At 40.6% G+C, this 16879-nt stretch overlaps 2 protein-coding genes across 3 annotated transcripts in view; one reads left to right on the forward strand and one right to left on the reverse strand.

The window, feature by feature from the left end:
* The window catches only part of LOC127945071 (cytoplasmic phosphatidylinositol transfer protein 1), a 70194-nt gene extending 68351 nt beyond the window's left edge, over positions 1-1843 (reverse strand). The window contains exon 1 of the mRNA XM_052541622.1: positions 1215-1843. Coding sequence (XP_052397582.1) covers positions 1215-1262 — 48 coding nt within the window. The 5' untranslated portion in view covers positions 1263-1843. The remainder of the gene's footprint in view (positions 1-1214) is intronic.
* A 1616-nt stretch (positions 1844-3459) lies between these two features.
* LOC127940478 (probable helicase with zinc finger domain) overlaps positions 3460-16879 on the forward strand; it is a 55042-nt gene continuing 41622 nt past the window's right edge. Inside the window, exons 1-13 of one of the 2 annotated variants that reach the window (XM_052536141.1) lie at positions 3460-3558; positions 6357-6557; positions 7035-7071; positions 7577-7701; positions 8664-8720; positions 9255-9303; positions 9429-9504; positions 9620-9818; positions 10987-11094; positions 11422-11722; positions 12067-12334; positions 12970-13309; positions 16656-16786. In XM_052536141.1, coding sequence (XP_052392101.1) covers positions 6375-6557; positions 7035-7071; positions 7577-7701; positions 8664-8720; positions 9255-9303; positions 9429-9504; positions 9620-9818; positions 10987-11094; positions 11422-11722; positions 12067-12334; positions 12970-13309; positions 16656-16786 — 1874 coding nt within the window. In that variant the 5' untranslated portion in view covers positions 3460-3558; positions 6357-6374. Of the gene's footprint in view, positions 3841-6356; positions 6558-7034; positions 7072-7576; positions 7702-8663; positions 8721-9254; positions 9304-9428; positions 9505-9619; positions 9819-10986; positions 11095-11421; positions 11723-12066; positions 12335-12969; positions 13310-16655; positions 16787-16879 lie in introns of both variants that reach the window. The other variant, XM_052536142.1, reaches the window with a different exon arrangement.

The raw sequence follows: 16879 nt of genomic DNA on the forward strand, positions 1-16879 counted from the left end.
CAGTGTGCAAATGGATGGGTACATAGATTTATTAAGCAAGGATATTAACGATGATGCTTTTCAACATGCAGCTTGCTCGAACACAAAATACATCTGTGGTGTCAGTCAGCAGATGGGCTGCAGACGCACGAAGACACATGACGGAAAGACGGCAGTCACTCTGGAGCTGTACTTAAGAAGCGCTGATTGATCTGATCTCAAATTCATTCCGTCCAATTACAGTTTCATTCAGTCAGGCGACTTGAGATGCAGATTTATGCGCATGCACATCTGCTACACATATAGTTACCGGGAACAGAAATAGTCAGGATAATATGTTTAGATCACACTTAAAGCACTAAATGTGGCTTAAGAAGACATTATGATCAACAAACGGGGTGATATAAATGAATAAAACATACACAGATTCATATTTATCCACACACACATTTCACACAGGAGATTTTGCATAAACTCCTAGTCCAAGTTTTCCTTCATGCATGATACTGAATTGCCAAGAAGTTATTTTGTCAACTTTTAGGAGTGCATCTGATTTCATTTGCTCTTTCAGACTGTCCTAATGTTCATTGATTCTTCAGACTGATTTTAAATTCAAGTCGTGAATTGTTTTCAGGGGTTGCATAAGGACACAGCTACTGGGGATCCAAACAAACCCATGTAATGTTATCTAATCTTTCACCTACTTTGTAAAATAAAAGATTATGGCCATTTCTATTAGTGAACGAGCTGGGGTTTTCAATTTTAGAAAAGACGGTGGCTTGGAAGAGAGACATTTGGCACAGGGCTATTCTGTGTAAATGACTCGTTGTGAAATAGGTTCTCATGCAGTGGCTGCAGTGAATGGTTTATGAAAATAATCATCACCATCTTGTTTTCCCATTTAAAAGTACATTAGAACAACGTCAAAGCCACACTGAGTGAACAACAACAGCATTAGCGGGAAGGGGAAGTTCCACAGCACCACCAAGTGGACACAACTGTGGGTTTCTGGCATGTTTCTCTGGAGGAGAAGAGGGGGAAAGTTGCAAACAATTCAACTGCAATGAATTGAACTAAAATAGACATGGCAGATTAACTGCAGTACAAGTAACTGGAGTAAACGCTACTCTGATTCGCATCTCCAAATGAGTTACTGGATATATTTAACCTTTTTTTTTTTTTTTTTTTTTACATCTTACCATCACAATGAATAAATATATAATTCCAAAATTTACCTCTTCCACTGTTAGTGGCATGCATATCCGGTATTCCTTCAACAACATCGTCCTCTCCTTCGATTCCCACGCTAGTTCGAGTGCCAGTGATCAGCTAAATCAGTTCAGCCATCTGCTGATGCATGCAATCACGAGCTGTCATATATAAAGATTGGAAAGATCAGTGCACTTCTGCGGGGACGCTCCTGTCGTTGTGTTTGCAGCGCGGTCACACACTTGCACGCGCAGCTCGCGGTCGTGATGTTGCAATCAATTCACTCTTGGAATCTCCCGATGCTCGTGCGTTTTAACGCACTGGGAAACACGCCGGAAACGCACCCGAGAAGACGACTGTGGCAGCGTATCGGTGTTTATGGGCTTTTAAACTCTTCTGGTTCTGTGTCTTCTTTCTGATGTAGCCCTCCACCCCGTGCACCTGTCCCGTCCCGCTCCACATAGATGATACAGCGATGGTTCGTGTCAATATCAGCGTAAACTCTGTGCACCTGGACTTAATGGCATTGTTTTCCTCGTCTAGTGAAACGAGAGATGTTGTCAAGCTGTCGTTTCCTCCGCTGCGCTAGCGCGGGATGGTAAGTTTGCGAGGAGAAAGACACACTGTGGCGGTGTGGCGCATTGCATTACAGCAGTGTGGACATCAGTCAATACCGCCTTCAAGCGACAGGAGGCGCTACTGACCGTGAACTCACACAACAACCGCGGCGATTAAAGCCAGCGAAGAAGAGCGGCTTTGTTTGTGAATTTGCGAATAACTGGATCACTTATATACTCTTGTAACATATTATACTCTACAACATACAAGGTACTCTGACAAATATGAAATAAATGAATATTCAGTAAATAAAAAAAATCTCTGATTGAATAGAATAGATTTGGGGTACTTTTTTTCAACAAGGATGCTTTAAACTGACCAAAGAGTTTTTAATTCATCAAAGCACACTGGAAAACATAGGCTATCACAGTTGCCACAAAAATGTGAAACAACAAAACTGTTTTGCACAATGATACTAATAATAAATGTTTCTTGAACGACAAATCAGCACATTAGAGTGATTTCTGAAGGATCACGTGACATTGAAGAGTATTGATGCTGATCTATAATGAAATAATTATCTATAATAATATTAATAATAGAACACTATTATAATTATAATAATATTTAATAATATTACTGTTTTTAACCATTTTGAACAGAAGATCATGAGAGAAGAAAAAAAACATAAATGCAAACATTTGACAAATAGTTAGTGTGATTAGTTCTATACAAATTCTTTTGAATAAAATGTGTGTGTGTGTGTGTATATATATATATATATATATATATATACACATGTGTGTGTGTGTGTGTGTGAGAGAGAGAGAGGTTTATACATCTAATAATTGAGTAGAAAAATCAATTAAATCAAGTAAATATTTCCAGATTTGTATTTATTTATTTAAAAGCCAACTATTAATAATTATATTGTTCAATATAAATGTTCTTTTTTCAACATCAAACTATACAGCATGCCTTTATATTTTAGGAAGGGGGTGGGTGAAGGGACCAGTCATATTAAAAAGCTGAAAGCCTTCATTATTTGAGCAGGATATTATTATTCTGCCAGCGGTGACTGAACTAAATAATGCAGTGGGGAACATCTGCTGGAAAAACCTGTGGATGTGTCCTCATACTTACTTATTAACTAACAAAGTAAAGGAGATTTCATCATGCAAATCACTCAAAAGTGATGTTTGCTCCAGTTGATCTTTTTGTGATGACTCTTGCTCATCTCTTTCAGAACTGTCCATTTACAAAGACATTTCAGCAAGATTGTTTTAGGCTTCATTAGGAGTGAAAATGTATGAGGAATGTGTCTGGTTTCAGAAGGACGTAGTGCTGAAAAAAATAAATAAAATAAAAATAAAAAATGTAGCGATTCTATTTTTGCTGCTTGCAAATATTCTCAAATAAACCCCAGACCTCTCTGTTTTGTTATCATGAGAGAATTTGAACAAAGCGTTTCATTGATCCAACTGTCTAAGAAAAAACAAGCTTTAAAATCTTCATCTGTTTGTAACTCTTTTCCGATTTTTAATGACATATATATGACATGATATATATATTTAAATTCAGTGTGTGATGCATTAAAAATACCCCTTTTTAAATTATTTAATTATTTTTGTAATTTTAATTTGTTGATATTTGTATCACTATTTCTATAATGTTTCGAAATAAATAAACATCAATCTCTAAAGCGTGAGAGTCCTGTGCAGTGGCAGGAAGAAGTGCGCAGAAATATTTGACCCATAATGCACCGCGACAGGCTGACAAGTGGATCCAAGATGGCGTAGAAAGTAAAGCTAGGTAAGTGCAGACTTCCTCTAACACCTTCCTGAGGTGCAGCGTTCGCCCTCCTCACACCTGTCCTGCCGTCGACCCCGCTGTCAGCTCGCGTGTCCCGCGCGTCAGGACGCGGGGTATAGCGGCGCGCGTTTGCACGGTTAACGTTATGATGAAAAGGCCTGGTCGCAGCTGCGCGACTCTTGACTAGCAGCTAAAGATGCTCGCGTTGAGCTATGATATTCGCTTCCCATCTGAGCCGTTCATCACACACACGGACAGAGCGTGTGCTTGGGGTGTGTGAGGGTGAGATTCAGTGCAGATTGTTATGTTCATCTTGCAGGATCGTGTGAATCTGTGTCCGGGGGCGGCTGGAGCTCAAGGCCATGAGAGCAGCGATCATCGCAGTGCACACACACACATTATAACCCCCCTCTCTCTCTCTTAAATCGTGGTTATCAACCGCTATGCTCGTCCAGTAATCACATATCGTGTGTATAAGTGCACGTTGTGGCTGGTTTAGTGTGGGTTTGCGTGGATGTGGCGGCACACACGCAGTTGTTGTTGTTCTTTAGGATGGACACAGCGGCTGTGTTTCAAAACCGAGCGCGCTGCCTTCCTGGACATCACGTCTGGGCGTCGGACTCGGAAGCGCTTTTTTCGAACATTCGAATAGCACGTTCGAATCGAACTGGTAAAGTGAAGGAATCGAACGCTGGAAGCGAGCGTCTCGAGCGCGTCCACGGTGCGCGTGGATGTTGTCTCGGTAGGCATCTCGCTGGCTTTTGAGACGCGGCCACACACTCGCACTCAGACGGGACATCTATTATTAACTGACCCGGAATCCAAATATAGAGTGTTTATATATTTTACCGAGGCTCTGTTGCCTTGTTTGGTGCGCTGGAGGTTAATTAGATGCTGGATTGTGAGGACTGTTATTGTTTGATACCTGACGGTCTCATTCTCTCTGTGTGTGAGTGAGGGACTCCGCTCAGGGTTTTTAACATTATGCAAATATCAACAACAATACAGTTATTTATATCATGTTATGTATGTATAATGTAGGACTATGTGAGTATCTTCTCGACTTGAGCTGTAAGCAGCCTGCAGTCGATTCGATAAATATTTACATTTGAGTTTACATTTTTACATAACTGATCGGTAACCAGTGAACATTTAATATATAATTAATTTAATTATTTTTAATTAAATTATTTTTAATTATAATGGTTTCAGTCCTACCATTATAAGAAGTTGTTAAAGTTTTCCGTTTATTAGCACATCGGCTGCATTATTTTAATAATGTAAAATAACGTGAATTTTGAGAGAAAAGCTGCTGTATATTTACAGACATGTAAAGCTATGGCATATTTTGGGCGAGCATATTCATCAGAATGATATTAACTTCTAAAAAAAAAACAAGAATAAGCATATTTTTTATTTATCATTGAGCGTGGCTGATTTACAGTAAGTTATTCTTACTGCAGTGAATCTTTGTATGTTTTGATGAGCAGTGTCCATAAATAAAAACAAGGAACCAAAGAGAGACAAAGACAATTCTAGTTTGAAGGAGACTTCCCATATATGGTTTTACAGTAGTAACAATAAACGTATTGACTGTGGTGTTTTGATGGAGACTCTAGCGTCACGTTTGTGAAGCAATGGCATTACTGTTTATTTAACTGCACATTATAACAGTATATGATGTGCAGCAATGATAATGAATGTTTGTAACCCTTACAGAAAGTACTCAGTGGTATCAGTGTGCAGTGATGGAAATACTATGGTACTCTGGTGATGTGTGCTCAGTGCACACTCACTGGTATTTGCATTTTTCTAATGTAAGTAAAATGATAGATAGCTGATAGTCTCGTGGCTAGTACACCAACATGTAGTGCGACCGGAGTTTAACTCCAGTCTCAAGGACCTTCGCTGGTCCCCTGTCTAACCTCTACTGTCCTGTCAAAATAAAGGCATGAAAAGACCAAAAAATAGAACTTACTGAAAACATGAAATGTACAAAATACTATAGCAAGAAGTATCTTTATTTAATTTACTATTATTTTAATTTGATATCATAAAGTTATGCCCATAAGTGATGGATTAGCCTATTTGGGCTGAACTGTTGCTGGTGTCTTCTCATACGATGGTCATCATTCAGTAGATATATAATATTGCCTAATTTAGTTTTTTTTTTTTTTTTTTTTTGGATTTTGGTTTAGTTGCTTGGAATAAAATATTTGGAGCATTCGCTCAAACCAAAAAAAAAAAACAATGTGGAAAAAGTGTTCACAGCCGCCTCGGCTAACTCAGTCCAGATGGACGCCACAGCTGTGACCTAATTATTACAGAAAAGGAAAAGTGACACCACACTACAACAGAATTTGCACAAACCAGTGCGACCGGTGGGAAATGTCTATTTGAACTCCATTTTATGTGTTCAGCAAGTTTCAATTCTTCAGATAAAAACACTTTGTGTGCCTTCAGCTGCTTTTCTAGTCGTTTCAGCCTTGAATAATACTCGTACGTTTGAAAAGCTTAATTCCAAATTAAAAGGCTTAAAATCTGAATGGCGCAGCTTTATATGTCAATGCATACATATGTCAATTTATATATCAACAGTGTTCTTTGATTTTAAAGAAAGGCAACTTTATCGAACTGAGTATTTGCACAATTTCTAATTTTTAAATGATGATAAAATAGATTTATGGTTCAAATTGAACACACAAAGCATTGTGAGATTCTGTGACTGTGGATGTGAACCTCGTGCATCCATTCAAACTCAGTTTTAGGTGTTTAACCCTTTGTGTTTCTCACGCCAGAAACTCTGTCCCAGAGTCATGGAGGACAGAAGGCCACAGAAGTCATGTGACGAGGCCATTGGATCATTAGTGAGGCAGGAGTATGAGGCGGCAGTGGCTCACAGCACCGAGGCCCTGCTGGCCATGGGACCCCCGACCCCCGGCACGGCCCTCCTCCGAAAGCGTGCCCTGCTCTACCGCATAGCAGCACGACTCCAGCTGGTGAGGCCGACCGGCCACTGCATGTCACAGAAACACATCCATGCTTTTGCTTTCTACATTTTGTCACTGTATTACTTTCCTAACTTGTCTCTTTGCAAAACTACAGTTTTTAATTAAAAGATGTACCCATCTTGGAAGATGTTTCTGTTAAAACTGGTGTTTCAGGAACATTTGCTGTGTTTTAAAGCTCAATGAAGTCAAGACATCAGGAAGAATTGTTGTTATACAGGTTACCTCAGAGTTAATGTATTGAGAAAATCATCAACTCCTTTTCTAAAACTAAGAAGAGTTTGCTTTTAAATGCTCAAGTATGAATTAATGTGGACTTTCACAGTGCCTGTAATTTTCACTATCATTTTTATTTTTATTTATTTATTTATTTATTTTTTTTCCTTTTTGTTAAACACCCGTAGCATATAGTTTTGATTAGGAAGGTGGAAAAGTAACTAACAATTTGTGCTTTTTTTGATTCAACAGAAGGACTATGATCAGGCTGATGAAGACTGCAAGCATGGTAAGATAATACCTTTATGAATTTCCTTCTTCTGTTGAACACAACTTAAGATATTTTGAAGAATGTTGCTAACCAAAAAGTTGACTGTATCCATTAAATTGTACAATATGGAGAATAATATGGAAGTCAATGGCTAACATTAACTGTAATAAAGTCGTACATACAGGTTTGGAACAACACGAGAGTGAGAAAATGATAACACAGTTTTCATTTTTGGGGGAACTGTCCCTTTAATGTTTATTTATTTATTTTGGCCTTTAATCAAGGCAATAATTCGCTCTTCTGTAAAATAAAAATCTATATATATATTGTAGTTGATGGGTAAACACTCTTTTTAAAAAAGAAAACAAGATCAAACATAAAATAGTATGATTTATCAAAATTGTGATACCTGTGAAATTGGATAAAAGGCACTCCGGTAGAGCCATGCCTTTCATCAGACGGCTCAGGATTATGGGAGGTCTGGTTTGATCAGTCGGGTGTGTTGGTGTGTTTGTCCACGCAGTGTTTGCCGAGGAGCTGGGGAAGGGAGAGGGCAGTTTCAGGGCAGGTCTTCAGAGTCTGCTGCTGGATGGAAGCTTACAGGAAGTGTGCAGTGTTCTCTCTAAAGCCCTCTATGGAGAACCACTGGTAAACCAACCAACGCACCAGTACTTTCCAGATGAACTAGCTTCATGTATTGTGTATCAAACTGACATTGTGATATGTATCTCAGATTTTATCTTGCTTGTAAAAGCTTTTAGGTAACTATTTACATTAGTTCATTTTAATGAAAGACATTTTGGATTATGCTGTAAACTTTACAATTTTGCTCTCAACTTTAGTTTCTCTGTAAACTTTACAGTTGCACGCTACACTTAACATTTTTCTTCAAACCTTACAAATGTTTAATATTTATTTTTGAACAAGCTTTACAATTGGACTTTAAACTTTAATTTTGCTCTAAACCTTACAGTTTTCTTCTTATCAACTTCAGGTGCTTTGAAAGCTTTACAGTTCTGCATTGAATTTTACATTTGTGCTGTAAACTTTGCATTTGCACTCTAAATGATCGTTATGTTCACAGCCAAGTTTTCTGTAAGCTTTACTGTTTTTGTTCCAAGTCTTACAGCTCTGTAAACTATTGCTTTATCAAATTTTGCTCTCATTTTTAGTTGCTCTGTAAAGCTTTACAGTTTCACCCCACAAAGTATACTGTAAACTTTACATTTGCGCTATTAACTTAAATTTAGTTCTAAACCTTCAAATTTTCCTCTCAACTTTAGGTGCAAAAAAAACTACACAGTTTGCTTTTTATTTGTGCTTTAAATTACAATTTTGTTTCTAAGTTGTACAGTGTTTTTCTCAACCAAGTTCTCTGTAAGCATTACAGTTTGCTTTTAATTTAAATACTTGTACTGCAAACTTTACAATTGCTCTGCAAACTTTACAATTGCAGTACATCTGCAAATTTCAGATATGCTAAACTTTACAATTGTGCGTTCAGCTTTAGGAGCTCCGTAAGCTTTAAAGTTTTGTTCTGTAAATGTTATATTGGAAACCTCTCTCCTTTTAATTGACTAAAATATACAAATGCTTTCTGGTTGTCATAGAACGGGATCATGACTAAAGACATGACAAGACTGAAGATGCTCCTCTCAGAAATAGAGGTCAGTTTGTCTTCCTGTGGTTGTTTCTTATATTACCCATTCTTAAAGGGGACATAACCCACACAGTTTCTGCCAATCTCATGTTAATCTTGAGTACCTATAGAGTAATATTGCATCCCTCATATTTCAGAAGAGTCTTTATTTAGAGTTTGATTAGATTTGATAAAAGACAGATAAAGCTGTACGCTTCTGTCTGGAAACGGTCGAGCTCATGGAGGCGTCCCGTAAGTGGGCGGAGCTAAAGAGTCACACTCACACTGTGACATTGACAAATAAAACTTAATAAATAATACTTAAAATAATACTTAAATACTTAAAGTCAGAATGCATGAAATAGCACTAGACCTCGTCTTGAAAAGCTTTACGCGCAGTCAGCGTCACTTGCTTTTCAATTTCTCTGTGAAAATGTCAACCTTTGCCTTCAAATGACTTGTAGTTTCAAGAACTAGTACCTCTCACCACAGCTTTCATGTATGACTAAGAGACATGTCAGAGAATAGTGCGTGTGACTCACAAGGGTGGTCTCAATTGCAGGCTGTGGGGAGTAAGATGGCATCAGAGTTTTCTGAAGAGAACGAGGAGGGTGAGTTCCCCTTCAGTTTCACAATGCATCCTTCTTCCTCTCTGATATTCTGGCTCTTATGTGAGCTTTTGACACGCTATCTGTCGTTCTTTCCTCTTTCTTTCTTTGTGGTGTTCTCCGGACAGATGTTCAGGAAGGCTGGCAGTTTCGTCCTCCTCCTCGAGGGGTCACTAGTAGTGAGGAGTACACGTTGTGTAAAAGGTACACTAGTCCTGTCAGCAAATAGAGCTGTTTTTGAGCACAGCTTCCTTGTCCAAACTGTGTGCCATTGCTCTGTTGCTGATGGATTGTAATGTGCTGTTTTGGTTTGTGTCAGGTATTTAGAGCAGGGTCTGTGTCGGTACGGAGCTCAGTGCACCTCGGCTCACTCTCAGGAGGAGCTGACCGAATGGCAGCAGCGCTACGCCTCGCGACTCATCCGCCTCAAACAGCAGCAGGAGGGCAAGCACTTCACGGAGAACTACATGGAGGCGCTCATCGAGAAGTGGATCAACTCCCTCACGCCGGAGAGAGTGGTACAGTCCGCTTGATCCAATATCTAAGTTCACTAGAGAGTCACTAATAAGATGCAACCAGCTTACTAAAGGCCAAATGGAGTAGTGATGCACTGAAATTTAATTGAAATACATTTTTGGCTGAAATTGACCAAAATGGTGATGTTTAATTATCAAGCAATAAAGACTTCTCATTTCGAATTGATTTTCATTGTAACGAACCAAGATCTGTTACTCCGTGTTCTGTTCGGTTGATGCCCGAACCTCTTATTTGTGGAGACCGACCGTCTATTAATTGCAGTTAGCTTTGAAACTTTTGATATGAAACAAAGTCTCAGCCCCCAAATCCTGTCAGTTTGATCACAAAGTTCAACTATAAACTTTTGACACTCTTTGTGACGTAACAGATCACTGTAGCCACATCAGTTCGACTTTGTTACTAGTTATAGCACAAAATAAACCTGAACGAACATCAGATTGAATGTTAAAAGAAACAGTACAACTTTAACTGTATTTGTTGAATCAGTTTTAATAAAACTGCTTGTAAACAATGATAGATTTACCTCAAGAAAGCCATTCAGCATCCATAAACTCGCTATATATGCCTCCTCCAAAATCACATTACAGTACAAAGCTCATAATATTACAAAAACAACGACATCCGTTCTCGTTTGGTCTGCAATAGCACTGAAAATGCTAATGTCTGCGTAGAGGCATGCAAATACATACTTTGACAAGCAAGTAGGACAGCCTATCGTATACCTCGGACCGAGGAACGTGATTGGACGAACATTTTATGGTCTGGTTCTGTGCCTTCCACAGACAATATAAATAAATATTACTATATTTTAGACCGCATAACATAGTGGTTTCTATTGCGATGTGACTTTCAACCAGCGTAACAAAAACTGTTTTGGAACCAAATTGCCTACCCTGCCTTTAAGTCAGTTTGAAAACTTCTTGGTTTATTGTGGTGTATTACTACTCTGAAGTCTACTCTTGATCTAGAGCTAGTTATATTACATGCTGATAGCACTGTGCCTCTTGGAAACTCTTTGGCCACCATTGACTACACCGTAGCGTAGTCTGTTTACAGAAATAATATTTTGACACACTGTGGTGGCCCTGTCCAGTCAGAAGAGTCAGATGCTGTCTGTCTGTTGATTTACTGGTTTGTCGTGTGGTGCAGATGAATGACTGTGTGGATGGAGTTACAGTGGAGCACAGCTCAGATCTCTCGATTACTGTCAACACCAAGAAATCATCTCACTCCTGGACGTTCACGCTCTACTGCAAGGTTTGGACAATCTAGCCTCTCTTTCCACAAGTTTGTTTGAAGAGAATCGAATTAGCGTTCAAATCTGATAATGTTTTCAGAGTTAAAGTCAATGCAAAATCAATTAACTTTAATACTTCTTATTGTGCATTTTATTTTTTTTGATCTAATACACATTTGATAAATGATGGCAAATGACGATTTTCTGTTGTATGTTTCTTCATTGAATTTTCCATTTCCTGCTGAACATGGGCTGTGTTGACTTTAAAGCTGAAAGTGTGCGTGATCTCGGAAGAGGGTTTAAATCTCTGGGCTGATACAAGCGGGAATTTGTTTTGTCTCAAACAGCCGGTCCGTACGCTACACCGCATCGCACTGCTTTACGATGCCAACCGGCCACATTTCTCCATCACGGCGGTCTCGGCCGGGGACGTGTCTACCCAGGTGCCCCAGGAGGTGTGTGAGGGCGGCTGTCAGGAGTGGAGCGCCCCGGGCCTGGTGCAGAACGGCATGGACCACTGCGTTTACACCGTGGAGGTCTCCTTCAGCACGGAGATCTTCGGGACCTTCCGGCAGACCGCGGTCTTTGATTTCGGCTCCGAGCCCGTGCTCATGCAGCGAGTGATGGTGGACGCCGCCTCCATTGAAGGTAGGAAAGTGGGAAAATGCTCAATGTTTTACTTTCTCAAACCTCATGTTGCTTCAAGTGTGCAGGACTTTGATTCTTTTGTGCAAGACAAAGAGGAAGTGCTTCGTGCTTTTTATTTATTTCGTTTTCATGCAATACAAAAAAAAGCACCAAGTCAGGTGCCTTCTGCTGAAAATGTGCTATTGCAGCAAAGGAAAGAACCCTGCAACAAATCTAACTAACTGACATATTTATGCATGTATATAGGAACATACCAGATTCCTAACTGCAATGCATCTCAGTATCTTGTCAAATTTTAGCCTAGATCAGCATTTCATCATTATCCTCTACCCATGATCCCACAGACCTGGAGCACTTGATGCAGGCGCGACAGCAGCTCCTGATGACGGCTAAGCGCTGGGACTCGTCATGTAAAACCATCGTGGAGTTTGTCCCGAATGAAAACATGGATCTAGAGCGCAGTCTACTGACCCGCTATCAGATCCCCCTCTCTGCCGACCAGCTCTTCACCCAGTCTGTGCTGGACAAAACCCTCACCAGAGACAACTACCAGCCCCGCCTGCACGACCTGCTCTACATCGAGGAGATCGCTCAGTACAAAGAAGTCAGCAAGTGAGTAATCTGAGGATCACCGTCAAGTCTGGTCCACTTTGACTTTTACAGAAGCACAGTTAAAATAAGGATGCAACAGTGTGGTGGTAACTTTAATGAAAATAGTGGATTGTTATCTTTTTGCATGAATATAAAAGCATCCAAAATTCTACATTCAAACAAAAATAAGCCTCGTACTGTCTAAACTTCTAGGTTTTCGTAAAAAGTGCTCATATTTGTAGCCTGGTCATTTGTAAATGCAACTTGGTTTGCTGAAGAGTTGATAAAAGGTGTGCACCGACACCTGGAGATGGCAGACCAGAGCTTTTAGTTTCACTGAGTCCATATGCATCGAATTTCATATCAATTCTTGATTTGAGCTTATGTAATGAAATGTTCTTCTAAGATATTTCCTAATAATTCCCTGTTTGTTGGCACTAGAGGTCGCTAGTGGTCTTTTTGAAAAAGCAAGTGAGCATTGTTTGTGGAAGTATCATATTGTATTCTACTGTGATTTAATTATTGATATGTTATTATTTCTTTATTTATGTTTCCTGACATGTAAACTGAGGTCAGTAGTTGGCAGACATTAACTGTTACAACCAACATTGCGTTTTCATGTTCTCCTAAACGTGCAGTTTTTTTTTTTTCCTCAGGTTCAACATCAAGGTTAACCTGCAGCTGGTGACGAGCTTCATGTTGACCGGCATTTCTGGTGGTGCCAAGTACGCTCAGAACGGACAGCTGTTCGCACGCTTCAAGCTGACAGAGACGCTGTCTGAAGATACGCTGGCTGGGCGGCTGGTCATGACAAAGGTCAACTCTGTGCTGCTGCTGCCTGTCTGTAAGGAGCGGATGGGTCAGAATCAGCCAGCCGGAGCCAAGGAACGCGTGTATGAGGCCCTGATCGAGGAAAAGACCAAAGACTACATCTTTCTGCGGGTCTGTAAGGAGTGCTGTGACGAGCTAGGACTGGTGGCGGATCAGGAGCTGCAGGTATGTTAGGACATTATTCAGAAAGGCCTCCCATATGCTGAGCATGTTATAAAAATAAAATAAAATAGCCAGTTTACACCCAAGCACATCAACGCCCTAGAAACCAGCGAGAACACTTTAGCATCCTTACAATCTCCTACAGATGAGTCTGAATACCGTACGAACAACCAGAAGATGCTAGTAATGTGCATAATGACTAGCAGCGTGTAGTGACTAGCCAGAACGCACTAGCAGTGCGTAGTGACTAGCCAGAACGCCCTAGCGTCGCGTAGTGACTAGCCAGAAAGCCCTAGCGGCGCGTAGTGACTAGCCAGAACGCACTAGCGTCGCGTAGTGACTAGCCAGAACGCACTAGCGTCGCGTAGTGACTAGCCAGAACGCCCTAGCGGCCTGTAGTGACTAGCCAGAACGCCCTAGCGTCGCGTAGTGACTAGCCAGAACGCCCTAGCGTCGCGTAGTGACTCGCGTAGTGACTAGCCAGAACGCCCTAGCGTCACGTAGTGACTAGCCAGAACGCCCTAGCGTCGCGTAGTGACTAGCCAGAACGCCCTAGCAGCGCGTAGTGACTAGCCAGAACGCCCTAGCGTCACGTAGTGACTAGCCAGAACGCACTAGCAGCGCGTAGTGACTAGCCAGAACGCCCTAGCGTCACGTAGTGACTAGCCAGAACGCCCTAGCGTCGCGTAGTGACTAGCCAGAACGCACTAGCAGCGCGTAGTGACTAGCCAGAATGCCCTAGCGTCGCGTAGTGACTAGCCAGAACGCACTAGCAGCATGTAGTGACTAGCCAGAACGCCCTAGCGTCGCGTAGTGACTAGCCAGAACGCACTAGCAGCGCGTAGTGACTAGCCAGAATGCCCTAGCGTCGCGTAGTGACTAGCCAGAACGCACTAGCAGCATGTAGTGACTAGCCAGAACGCCTTAGAAACAAATAAGTGACGCCCTAGCAACCACCTGGGACTCTCATGCTTGAGCTCCACCTCTCTTTTAGCGGGAAGTCGTGGCCTAATGGTTAGAGGGTTGGACTCCCAATCGAAGGGTTGTGAGTTCTAGTCTCGGGCCGGCAGGAATTGTGGGTGGGGGGAGTGCATGTACAGTTCTCTCTCCACCTTCAATACCACGACTTAGGTGCCCTTGAGCAAGGCATCGAACCCCCAACTGCTCCCCGGGCGCCGCAGCATAAATGGCTGCCCACTGCTCCGGGTGTGTGCTCACAGTGTGTGTGTGTTCACTGCTCTGTGTGTGTGCACTTCGGATGGGTTAAATGCAGAGCACAAATTCTGAGTATGGGTCACCATACTTGGCTGAATGTCACTTCACTTCACTTTCACTTTCACTTATACTACTTAAGCCATTCAACCTTCAAGCTGTTATACCTTTCCAGTAAAGTTTGGTGTATTTACGGTTTCTTGTCAAGCTTCTCGCTTCTGGTCACTTGCTGGAAAAGACGTTAATTGGTTGATGTCTGGTTGATGTAAACGGCCAAGAGTGTTAAACTGTTTTCTACTTATGTACAGTCTCGGTTATCTTGTCATAGAGAGACGTGCCAGAGATAAATCATGGAATTGGTTTAAGCAGCCATTTGCCATTGTAAATTGAATTGTGATTGCGGAAACCCCAGAGACTTTTGTCAAAGCCAAGACTCAGTAAGCATGCTCCTCGACAAAGAGCAGGATTTGGCCTAATTTACCCTCTTTACTCCGTCTAACAGATCCTATTTATCACTGTGCCCTGCAGCATAACACACACACACACACACACACACACTCTCTCTCTCTCTCTCTCACTGTATTTCAATAGTGTTTGTCTCCCAGAATCCCTGTGTGGGCCTGTGTTTTGTGTCTCCACACATGATACTTTGACACGGTTCCTTAAGTCACTGTAAAATTATCCCAGAACATTTCAAGCCATAAATGGGATGGTAATGGATTAATTCTAATGCTGTGCAGGGCTGGGGTCCAACGGAAAACATATAACTGTTACGTAATCAGGATACAAAAATATTTGTACAAGTATTTCTGATGATGAACATATTTATATTTGTGACTGTGAAGTAATCAGATTACATTACTTACTGTGGTTCTTGGATTACTTTACTGAATACTTTATCATTAAGTAATTAGTAGCTGTAGTGGAATATATTTTTAAAGTAACCCTCCCAAGCCTAGGGAGAGGGTTCAGTTCACCTAGAAATGAGAATTGTGTTATTTAATTACCCTCGGGTCGTTCTAAACCTGTATGAATTATTTTCTTCTGTGAAAGCGATGTCTACAAAGTATTTAGTGTATGTGTATTCCAAGTCTTCTGGAACCATGTGGTTTCAGTCTGTTGCTCATATATCAAATAACATTTTTCTATTTTAAAATATTCAACTTTTTCATATGACACAGCTGTATTTTCAGCATCGTTGCTCCAGTCTTAGCATCACATTAGCCTTCAGAAATCATCATAATATGCTGTTCTGCTTTAAGAAACATTTCTTATTGTTTTTCTGAGTATATCTAAACATTCTTAAATTAAGATACCAGAAGCAAAAGGACTTATATAAAAAGAAATTAGGAAAATATTGAGAAGATTTTTGCCAATGGGGCAAGACAAATATTCTTGATTTACCTTAAAGTAAAGACTATTTTTCTCTCTACATTGGCAAAAACATTTTTCCAGTAATGACTATCTAAAGTCATTTTGCTTCTCAAGTAAATATCTTGATTCAAGAATATTTAGATACTTGTAGTAGAAAGCAAGAAAATAATACTAAGAAAATCTTCCTTTATTTTATTTGCAGTGCATTAATGTTTAAAACTGCTGTGCAGCTTTTTTGACAATCTTTGTTGAATAGTAAGTTCAGAAGAATGGCATTTTTTTCAAAATCTATATATTTTTTTACTGCCACTTTCATTCAATTTAATTGGTCCTTGCTGAATATTTAGTTATATTTTTATCTAACCTACCCCAAATGGTCGAATGGTATTGTGTGGTTTCCGAGGATTTGTAATAAAGCATTTCTGATTACTTTGGAGCTTAAAAACCTCAATCCACATTCGCTTTCATTGAATGGGAAAGAGCAGCCTGCACTTCTCCTTTTGTGTCCCACTGACAGCAGCAATGTGTTTGGAAGGACATGAAGGTAGTTTTGTACCACATTCAAATGATGTTTATTTTACTCTATTGAAAACCATTTCTCTGAAAGGCATTTTCAGTCGTCTGTTAGATGTGTTGTCTGTAGCACATGGCAGGCGCCTCTAGAAAAGAGCGTTCAAATAAACCCAGAAAGTCTTGGCAGAGTCTGTTTGAACAGCAGGTGTGTGTGTGTGTGTGTGTGTGTGTGTGTGTGTCTGGATGCAAGGTGGAGCTGCAGTTTCAGCTGAACAGGCTTCCTCTGTGTGAGATGCACTATGCTCTGGATCGCGTCCGTGATAATGGGATCCTGTTTCCAGATGTCAGCCTCACTCCCACAATCCCCTGGAGTCCCAACAGGTACGAGCAGACACACAAAGACCCAAACAAGTGAGTTTTACACACACATCTGGAGATCTGCTTGCAGTAGTCCCTTGTCTAACAAAGACTGTC

This window comes from Carassius gibelio, chromosome A3 (assembly GCF_023724105.1).
Source record: "Carassius gibelio isolate Cgi1373 ecotype wild population from Czech Republic chromosome A3, carGib1.2-hapl.c, whole genome shotgun sequence".
Classification (NCBI taxonomy): Eukaryota; Metazoa; Chordata; class Actinopteri; order Cypriniformes; family Cyprinidae; genus Carassius; species Carassius gibelio.